At 32.3% G+C, this 11,173-nt stretch overlaps 2 protein-coding genes across 3 annotated transcripts; both read left to right on the top strand.

Moving 5' to 3' along the window:
• Positions 1-1,511: 1,511 nt before the first annotated feature.
• On the top strand, positions 1,512-7,239 carry LOC107025347 (ribonuclease 3-like protein 3). Its single transcript, XM_015226132.2, has 4 exons — positions 1,512-1,695; positions 4,768-5,156; positions 5,840-5,986; positions 6,838-7,239. The coding sequence occupies exons 1-4, from the start codon at positions 1,623-1,625 to the stop codon at positions 7,108-7,110; spliced, it is 882 nt and encodes a 293-aa protein (XP_015081618.1). The 5' UTR covers positions 1,512-1,622; the 3' UTR covers positions 7,111-7,239.
• Positions 7,240-8,781: 1,542 nt separating this feature from the next.
• On the top strand, positions 8,782-10,874 carry LOC107025349 (ribonuclease 3-like protein 3). Of its 2 annotated transcripts, none has more exons than XM_027918211.1 (4): positions 8,782-8,965; positions 9,051-9,232; positions 9,847-9,993; positions 10,500-10,874. In XM_027918211.1, the coding sequence occupies exons 1-4, from the start codon at positions 8,818-8,820 to the stop codon at positions 10,701-10,703; spliced, it is 681 nt and encodes a 226-aa protein (XP_027774012.1). In that variant the 5' UTR covers positions 8,782-8,817; the 3' UTR covers positions 10,704-10,874. The 2 variants fall into 2 exon arrangements, with proteins under 2 accessions (XP_027774012.1, XP_015081621.1); XM_015226135.2 differs by having other exon boundaries at positions 8,783-8,965; positions 10,425-10,874.
• The last annotated feature ends 299 nt before the right edge of the window (positions 10,875-11,173 follow it).

Here is an 11,173-nt window from a genome sequence, read left to right as displayed (position 1 = left end):
TCTCCTCTGTTTGCTGCAACCGAGAGTATACCTTTTTCAGGGTAAGTGCAAGGGCTTTAGATGTAAATCAGTCTTTAGGCATGTGTTCTGATCTTTCTAATATTAAGCATGTGCTCTTTAGGCAAATCAGTCTTCCTTGAGTCTGGTAGTGTCTGCTTTACTTCATTTGGGTATGCTGCTCATGACTTGTTTCCATCTTTATGCGAATCAATTTTCGTTGCTGCTGGTGGCGTGTGCTTTCCTTCCTTGTTTAGAGTTATGTCTTACCCGTCACAGATTTTGGATGTCTACTTTTTTCTTTTTCCTGCACAGATTGCCATCATTATAACGTTAAGTTAATGAAGCTAACAGTATATGTATCACAACAATTGTTTCAGTACACGACTTAGGTTATCTCATCATTCTCCATGTTGTAGGTCTCTGTCTCTGCTAAGAGAAGGATGTTACTATCTAATAAAAGAAACAAACCTACTACTATTAGAATCACATACAAAAATTCGTATTTAAAAATATAATCTTTTTATATATTTTTCATTTTTTAAAAAAGATATAATAATAAAAAGAATACCGTTTATCTATATTTCATGAATATTTATAATTATTTTTTTCCTGCATTAATAAACATGAAGAATTTCATCATATTTGTTTGACAAAATTTGTATGTTAAAAAATCTTTTCTAAATTGATTAACACATCGCACGAAGCGCGAATATATTTTTTAGTGATACTACGAACTTGTCTCCCACCAATAGATAATGACAAGTGCCCAAAGAAGTAATTTAGATATGATCAAAGTGATTCATTAGTAATTTAAAAACTATCATAAAATATGTAATTAATGAAATAAATCATCGTCTTTGATTTAAGCTTAATGTATAAATCTGATAGACAACACTAATTTAAATAAGTAGAATTTCAATGCAAGGAAAATAAAAAATAAATATGCCTTTAAAAGAAGAGTAAATTTTAGATTTAGCAAACATAAAAATTATATTTGTATGTTATAGTTATAGTTGGTATAATGACACTCCATAGCAAATTTTATGTTTCCTATGACTATTAATATGTGTATTTCGGTATACATATAAAAAAATCAATTATATAATTCATTTCATATACAAAAAAATCAATTATACAATTTGTGTCGATATACATATACAAAAGAATCAATGGTATAATCTGTGTTTGTATAAAACGAAAAAGAGAAAAAGACAAAGAAAAATGAGTAGAGGAAGATCTGTATTTGTGTAATTATAAATGTATATGAAAAAAATATATGAATTTGTGTATATAATTTTATCTTGCTTTAAACATAAACGCATGTTATACATTTTGTATTTGTATAAAAGTGAAAGAAAATAGGAACAGACTGTCTAGCAATCAAAAGAGAGTGGCGAGTGAAAATTTCAAAAAGAAAGACTAATAACAACCCTTTAGTACTGATTACAAGTAAATCAAACTGTATTTATACCATATAATTTGAATTATTAGTTTATTGTACTATATTTTATTCCATTTTTCCGAATTCTTGAAAATACAAAAGGGGGGCGGGGTTAGGAGTAGATGGGGAAGGAAACGGCTCAAGGGAAGTAATGGTGAGAAGAAGAAATCAGTAGTTGCAAATGGAGTCTTGGTTACGGCCTTTCTTGGCTAAAACTCTTAATTGGGTCTCCACTCCAAACCTCCACAAATATGGTTAGCAATTCCAATCTCTGTTTATTATCGAATTTTTCTGTCGTTTAAAAACTCTATCTGAGCTTAAAAATTGAAACTTTTATCAATGGCCGGATGAATTTTTCTTGATTGATTGATGTATGTCTAAGGATTTATATGAAGTAAATTGAAAATAGAATTTGGTTCGAAGTTCTTTGGAATAAGAATCTTAATTCAATTTATTTCCAGTTCTCGAAATGTAACTTTGTCAGCTAAAACAATCGAGACTTAGATATTTTTTGGATGACGGTGGTGTTGAGGTCACCTTAAGCGCACCTCGATTGATCCACACCCACAGTTATGGAGTAAACCTACCTACTAAGCTTGGTCAGATGTGCTCACAATGAGTGTTGTAGCTGCAATCTATTTGAATTGTCAAGGAACATTAACTAAATTAGTTTTGTACTAGGTTCCTTTTCAGCACTTGGACAATTTGAACTAATATTGTTATTCAGGATGTGAAGGAGTTATGCAGATCTCCTGTTACTGTGCCTTAGGTTATATCATCATTACCTAAGGCACCACGGTATGGAAAGCTCAAACTTGTTAATATTAATAAGCAGAGTAGAACGAGGAAAATGATATGTGAAACCTAAGTGGGGGAGGTTAGTCAGATTATTAGACAAAGTTGACTTCCCTGCAGATTAGGATATTAGTTAATTATGAAAGTTTATAAGATGTGTGAAGAAACAAAAAACAAGTTGACACAGATTTTTATACCGGTTTGGATCAACAATGTGGTGGCCTAGTCTAGTTCCTGGGTTTCAAGGGTTTGCTTAGAGCTTTGAATGAAATCTTTGGTACACGAATAGCCTTGTGAACTCCGAGAGTTCCCTGATCAGGAAGATTCCAGTACAATTTTTGGTCAACCTCAACTCTTATAGCTTTCTCTCTCTCTTCTTCTTTTTTTTTTCGCTAGTAAACTATGTTGAATAGAGTGCTTTTACAAGATGAAAGAGTGAATAGGGTTTTTGCTCAAGTGAAGTTGCACAATCTTCTTCTTTAAGGATGATTTGCTTTTATACTGTTTGGCTGCTTCTAGACCGTTGCTTGAACAGATTTGAATCAATCGATCTCTGACCTTGAATGTTGTTGGATTGATCTGAGAATCAATCCTTGAAATTCAGCTATTTGCTCTTAAGATCATCCAAGGGATCTTCTCCTTCAATCAAGGTATTCAGAGGTCCTTGATTGAGTGTCCTGATCTTTCTTGTCGTAAGCATGTTTTCTTTAGGCAAATCAATCTTCCTTGAGTCTGGTAGTGTCTGCTATACTTCATTGCGGTATGCTGCTGACTTGTTTCCATCTTTACGCGAATCAATTTTCGTTGCTTCTGGTGGCGTGTGCTTTCCTTCCTTGTTTAGAGTTATGCCTTCCCTTCACAGATTTTGGATGTCGACTTTTTTTTTTCCTGCACAGATCATTTAGGATTATTGCCATCATTATAACGTTAAGTTAATGAAGCTAACAGTATATGTATCACAGCAATGTTTTCGGTGTACGACTTAGGTTATCTCATTATTCTCCATTTTGTAGGTCTTTGTCTCTGCTAAGGGAAGGATGTTACTATGAGTTGCAAGTAACTACTATAGGTTTTCATGTAGTCAGTTAAGTCATTTGCTGGCTTCTGTTTAGCATGCCGTACATTTTAGAAATTCCTACATTTTACCAATTTATGCTACTAATTAATTACTATTAGTTTTACCAAATATATTTTATTTGATAAAAGAAGTAAAAGTTAGAGATAGAAAATAGTACTGTCATCTTCAACTGGCTATTACTAGTAGTTTGGGCGTCTCGTAAGGCCCAAATTCTAAAAATAGTTTTGATTCTAAGCAGGTGCTACTGCTGTACTAGTGGTATCAGAATGATTCTTTAACCTGATGATATTCTTCAATACACAAGTTAGTTGTAGTGGAAAAAGTAGGAATGCAGAGACATGGGAAAAAAACAATGAAATATGGTACGACATTCTCTTAAAATCTGATCTTTCATTTTGTTGGAATACAACAAATATTGCATCAACTAGGTTGGATTGAGGTATAGGTGCTGTCAATGTTGCTGGGCTATTGCAGCAAATTTTGAGGAGGTTTTATAATATCAAGTGACTGTCAAGAGTCGATTATCTTTAGCTTATCCTTCTGCTTCACTTTATGATGATTGATCTTTGTGGTAGAAACTAAGAGTATAAGCAACTTAACACTTTTCTTATATAGTTCTTGACATAAACATTTCTTATAATCAACTCAAATCTCTGCAGTTAGGTGAAGTTCTATTTAAAATTGACAAAAACTGATATAGAGCCTGTTTGGCTCAGCTTAAAAGCTGGTCAAACTGACTTAAAAGCTGATTTTTGACTTATTTAGCTGTTTGGCAATACTCAAAATAACTTATTTTAAGTTAAAAAAAACTTATTTTAAGCCAAAATTTAAAAGCTGGGGTAGGGGTGTTTTTTTTATTTTAGCTTATAAGCTGTTTTAAGTTGACCACATTTTTATCTTTTTGCCGTTAATATTTTTATACAATCTCCAAATTACAACATAACCCTAACATCTCTTTCTTCCATTTTTCCCTTTTCACGTTTGGCATAGCAACTTCAGCACTTTTATCCAAACACATAACTGCTTATTTTAAAATAAGTTTCAGCACTTTCAAAAGTACTTTTTTAAAGCAGCTTTTATTAAGCCCATCCAAACGGGCCCATAGTTATATGCATGAGCCAAAGAAAAGAATCTATCAACCAAATTCAAGATCCAAGTAACTCTGTGAACTTCTCTTTTACAAACTCTCCTACACTACAGCTCTTGGAAATACTGTCTCACCTGCCCATGCAGATAGGGTTAAAAAGATCGGAGCTTTTCTGGCAGTCTGAAGGAGCAAAATAAAGAAATTCCAAACAATAATTGTGCTGCTTTGGATTTTATTTCTTCCAGTTGATTTTATATTTATGCTTAGTTAAATTGTTCTACTGGATTTAATGCAATAGACATGAAAGAAGATTTAATATTGGCTCTACTCATAGCTCTTGTTTGACTCAAGCTACTGTTTTGATAGGAGCTGTTTTGAATAGGTTCCTGCCAGGCATCCTGGCAAATGAGGAGGCAACAAAAAGGACATCGCAGGATGACATATCACAAAATGTTGAGGAAGTACAGAAAATCATAGGGTACGACTTTAATGATCGGAATTTATTGCGGCAAGCTTTTACACATACGTCGTATCACAAGGACTGTATATCTTATGAGCGGCTCGAGTATGTGGGTGACTCTGTTCTTAACTTTATGATCACAAAAGAACATTTTTTTAAGTATCCAAATCTTCCACCTGGGTTGTTGTCACCTCTACGTGCTGCAAATGTTGACACAGAGAAGCTTGCGCGTGCTGCTGTTAAGCATAGTTTTCACAAGTATTTACAGCATGGAAAGCCTATCCTTACGCGACGAGTAAGTAAGCTTACTAATGAAGGGCATTTGCTTTGTCTTATATTATTTCGTTTTTGGGTTACTTATTTGAAAATAAACCCGTCTGGTATATTGGTGTCCAGAAAAATTTCTACAGAGTTTGGCATTTGGTTGCTAATTTAGATAGCACATCGACATTTAGCTGTTTCCTCTGTGTTTCCGTGCCAGTGGAAATTGAAGCATTTTCACATGCACACACTTGTATATGAAATTCAGTTTTTCCATGTGTTTATAAGAATTTTAAATATTTCCTTCTTTTCCCTTCACTGATCAGTGATCAGTGGAGTGTATGTATTTGAAAATAGAAAACCATTTCTTTCCATTTTCACATACACAGACTCCACTGATCATTTGCACATACACAGACACCACTGATCATTTTCACACACACACACTCCACTGATCATTTTCACACACACACTCCACTGATCAGTGAAGGGAAAAGAAGGAAATACTTCACATACACACACTGAATGAGAAAGTGAGACTGAATGGGAAAGTCTCACTTACTTCCTTTGACTTTTCTCAATCTTGTCTAAAGTATGCATTTTTCATTGGTATACTGCTCATTCCTTATTGCTTTACCTTTTTCTTGGTGTTTCATTTAAGGTTCCGTATGTGTCTCTCCATCTTTTCCAATTGACAAATGTTATCTTTATTCACAGATTCAATCATTTATAAATGTTATTCCTGAGTACCCTTTGCATTCCCATGGATTGATAGATGCTCCAAAGGTGCTTGCTGATGTTGTTGAATCAACGATAGGAGCAGTATTTATTGATAGCAATTCTTCAATTGACACTACCTGGGAGGTATGTTCCTTTCCACCCTAAAATTCCTAATTTGAAGAGTGGATCAAAATATTACTGGTACATGTACGTCTTATCGTGTGAAGGTTTCCATCGCAGTTCATTTGATTGGCTTGTAGTTCTTATAGGTTATATAGATTGCTAGGACCTACTTGAACCTCCCACCAAAGAAAAACTGTTAAGAACCACCAAATATGAAATGAATTTCTCCGGTTGAATGCTGAAGCAGCGACATTTACATCATATTATATGGAAAATAGAGAACCATTTTAGAATCGATGAGCTTGGGCGGTCAATTTCTATACTTCAATTCAATCTAAACATGGTCCCCTGTAAGAGAATATACACCTAGTAGGTGGCAGTGAGGGGGACATTGAGGCGGATCTGGGATTCTGGACCACAACCCTTTTTGTTTACTGGGTTCTGGGTAGATTATTTGTACATGTTAAATGAATTTCTTTAACACAAATATAAAGTCTGAACTAAAGCTGATTGGTTATGCCGAACTTAAGTGTAGATCCACACCTTGGGGGACAAAGAGATACTCAATGCAGATATAGGATGTCACTTAATATCTGATATACCCATGTAATATTAACTCAACCTCTTAAGGGGTAGACCCGTCGTATAGGTTGCTATCTGGTCCTTTAAGCATTGCACTATCGCTTCGGCCTGACGCACCCCAAGAAATCTATAAAGATTGAATGTGTCACGTTGACTAATGAGAAGGGTAACTCATATAATCTCTGTTCTGTGTTTTCTTATTGATTGGGGCTCAAAATGTCACTTGAACTGTATTCTTCTCATTCCTTGCCTCTTAATGCATGCTGCTTTTGATATTGGCTGACCTGTAGGTAGCGAAGATTCTATTAGAGCCCATAATTACACCGGGAATGCTTGAAACAAATCCGGTGAAGAAGCTATATGAGACCTGCCAGAAGCATAAACTTAAAGTTCGAGTAGTCGATATGTGGTCACATGATGGGAGTTTTGAAGTTTTTGTTGACGATCAAATGAGGGGAAAAGGCATGTGCCATGTAAAGAAAGAAATTGCATTAAACAGAGCTGCAAACAAGGCATATAATGAAGTTATTGGAATGCTAAGTGTTGGCAATATAAATATGTAGCTCATAGCTAATAATCTGGCATTACAAATACAACTATTTGTTTCTATGTTGTTCCTTATTGCAAGTTGAAATACATACTCATTGTTTTGAAAAATCCACAAGGCATTGTTTTGATTGAGTTATTTTTTAGAGTAGTGTTTCAAAAATTAGTTAATAATTAAGCGTTTTGAATGACTGTTTTTACATAAATGATATGTAGAAAAGCTGTAGAAATTAGATTAAATAGATTTTCGGTGTTGAATTGTGTGTACTGGATTGTGATATTCAAATAATAATTTATATTTGGCAAAACGAATTTGTTTACACATTACTGAAATTTTAGTCAATTTGACATTATTATTTTTTTTATCTTCAGTTCTATATGATTGAAGTGCGTACAGACCATGCATGAAAAAACTTAAAAGAGTGCTAAATTCGTTTGCTAGATTTGTTGTTGTTCTAATAAATTGCTGATTAAAATTTATTTATTTTATAATAAATGGGACTTATATTTTAAATGTGAGCTTATTTGGAGTTGATTTAGGTATTCAATAAATTGTTGAAATTCGAATAACAAAAAATTAGCAAAAATTTAAGTAATATGCAAAATTTCCAACCAAAGGGACCATTGAATTCATATTAATACTTTCATATGTATCATCATTCATCATTGAGTACCTCTTTAGTTAGTGGGGAAACATAACATTGTGTTGCTTGGTGGCTAAGGTTTGAATATATAGTACAATAATTGAACTTTGGTTTAACCAATTACATTTAAAAGAAAGTACTTTAGCTCTAGGATTGACAAGTTTAGTATTGTACTATAGGTTCAATAATGGATTCTACTTCCCATGTGGTCTATGCCTTATTTTTCTTCTCTTCATGGACAGATCAGTATCATTCTTTATCTTTTTTAGTGATCTAGTCATAATTTTTTTATTTTTTTATTTGGTGTTTAAAATCTACACTAGGATATCGATTAAATTTAGAGTGTGCTTTATAGAGCCTACTCAGAGGTGACACTCTTAATAAGATTTTTTTCATACTTAAGGCTCTATCAAAAATTTCTAGTTAAAAATGAAACAATCACATTACAACCCTTGTTGGTATCCTATGAACTATTTGTTTGCTTTATTCCATGATTTAGGGTGTGATGGAACATAATTTGTTTTTGATGAAAAATATTTTTAAAAGCCCCTTTTTCATGAATAGTAAGTAAGAAAATATTGTATGAGAAATATCTTTATGTAAATTAGCACAAAATACTATAGGGGTGGGATAAAGTGGAGAGTGCGTTCATGAGTGAGATAGTCACGAGGATTGAATGAATGGGAAAAGACAATGAATTTGGAATATTTACTAGAGCTTGTTCTTTCTTATATTTTATATATACAAAAAAGTCATTTTCCTTGTATGAAATAATAAAGTAAATTAAAAATATATGGAACAATTTGAATTTTCGCTGTTTATTTATTTCTTGCATAGGTTTATCGAATCTAATAAATAAAGTTCAACTAATATTTGACGGAAATTAAAAATATTATCATTTCGTAAACTTAAAAGGGTGGACAAAACTACGACGTTCATACTTAAAGAACTAATTTGAACATATCCTTAAACATAAGGTACTATTTATGTCATTTTATTATTTTATGACATCATCTTTATACAAAAAATTTTTATAAAACCCACTCAAACTTCTTATACTTTTATTTTTTTTATATAGCCATGGAAGAACAAAGCTTTCAACAACTAGAGAGGCTAGTAGAAGAAATTACAGGGTACAAATTTAAGAATCCCGACTTGTTACATCAAGCTTTTACTCATCCTTCCGTCCCACAAAATTGGGCATCTAATGATCGAATGGAATATTTAGGTAAGCAACAAATGTTGATGGTTGAGTTTAACTAAAATCATTATTTTTTTTTTAATTTTATAAACTAATTGGTTTTCTGATGTAGGTGATTCAATTCTGGGTCTGATGATAGCAAAAGAGCATTATTTTGCTTATCCCGATTTATCTTCAGAGGATCTCACAGATTTGAGAAGTGTCAATGTAGATACTGAAAAACTTGCTAGAGCGGCCATCAAATACAATTTGCAAGATCATTTACGTTGTCAAATTCATTTATTTAAAGAACAAGTAAGTAACAACAAATTCAATTCATTAAATATCTTTTAGTTTTGATCCATTGGAAATCTATTCGATAAAAATTAAAATAACACATCAAACTGATTTTATTTTTCTATTGTTTTGCTTTTTTGATCTATTTCAATTCAATATTTTTAAATTTCGATTTCTGATTTTCAAATAAAAGATAGAAAGTTTTGTGTAATTTATACCTTCTGCATTTCCCCCCAACCACCCAATTTCTTGCGGGTCAAAGAAAAACATATTATCATTTAATTAATTTTTTACCATTTCTTATTTTCTTTTCTACATGTCTTTTGTTTTTCATAAATATTAGGATTTGTAATATTAATTTCTAAATTTAGTTTAGATTCATCTAATTTCAATTGCATCACTTAAAGTATTTTTTCATTTCAGTCTTTATTTGCCCCCCCCCCCCCTTTCCCCCCTTTTTTTTTCTTCATATAATCCATCAATATAAGTTTTTTATTAGTATAGTAAGTGCAACTCGATTTTTTTAATTGAATCAAACTAATTTCAATTTTTACCACCAAATTGAACACTGAAAAATCAAATCAAATCAATTAAATATCTCAAAAGGTTTGTATGTTTATTGTTTTCCGTAGGTAGAAGAATTCAGAAGTGCTACGTTGGAGTACCCATTGAATTCATTAGGTTGCATCAATCCCCCTAAAGTTCTTGCAGATATAGTTGAAGCCTTAATTGGCGCAATATATATCGACTGTAATTTCTCCATCGATATAACTTGGCAGGTGATTTTACTATTCACTCTAGAATTTATATATTTATATGGGGAGAATGCATAAGTACCCCCTAAATTTTGATCGAAATTTCAGAGACACCTTAACTAAACTAAGGTTCTATTACCCCTTGAACTTATTTTTTTTGTAATTATATACACCTTTTATCTTACGTGGCACACTCTGTGACCCCAAGCAATTGAGGTGCGTGGGAAATATTTGGACGACATATAAGCCAAAAAGGTGCACAAAATTTCAAAAAAAATAATAAAAATTCAGGAAATAATAGAAACTCAGTTTAATTAAGGTGTATCTCTGAGATTTCGTTATAGTCTAAGAGGGTACTTGTGCATTTTCCCTATTTATATATATATATATATATATAGCTTATGGTATCTTTGGGGGTGTCTATTGACGAAATACGATTTATATTTTGATTAAAGGCGATAAAAGATATGTTGCAGCCACTAATAACTCCAGAAACACTTGAAATTCAACCAATTACGAAAATTATGCAGCTTTGTCAAAAGAATAAATTGAAGATACATATGGTTGATAATTGGGACAAAACAGGAGAGTTTGAATGTTTTGTCGATGGAAAATCTGTTGCAAAGGGAAAATCTAGTCAAAATAAAGATACTGCAAGGAATAGGGCAGCATACAATGCATATGAACTTGTTATCGAAAATTTGCTTATGAAAACTCCAGTTAAAGATCACTGATCCTTTGACGTCCATAATCTTTTCCTCGAAAAATCTTATCGACAAATCAAATTTCGATTGCTTATCTAGTATTTTATATCTTATTAGTAGTACTAATGAAATATTGTATCAATTAATGAAAAATGTCACAATTGGATAAAATTTTGTTGCTTATGGAGTACATTTTTGTGACTTCTTTTACTTGGTCGTTAATAGTAGCCATTGATTAGATTAGCTTAGGATAATATATATTTACTCAAATGTTAGATCTTATCAAACATAAACATACACTTCGATTAGCTTTTCCTTTATGATGTTTTATTTTCATGCTATACATCAATTGATCAAACTTATACCACTTAATTACTTATCATAGCTATAATTTTCTATAATTATCACCCGCGACCAACATTATACATTAATTATATGCGTTGGTTTTGAGTCTGTATAATTAGTCACATTTGTATATGTATAATTCGCCAGAATATACA

The sequence above is a fragment of the Solanum pennellii genome, chromosome 7 (genome assembly GCF_001406875.1).
Source record: "Solanum pennellii chromosome 7, SPENNV200".
Taxonomy (NCBI): Eukaryota; Viridiplantae; Streptophyta; class Magnoliopsida; order Solanales; family Solanaceae; genus Solanum; species Solanum pennellii.
This window is presented reverse-complemented; position numbering and strand designations above follow the sequence as displayed.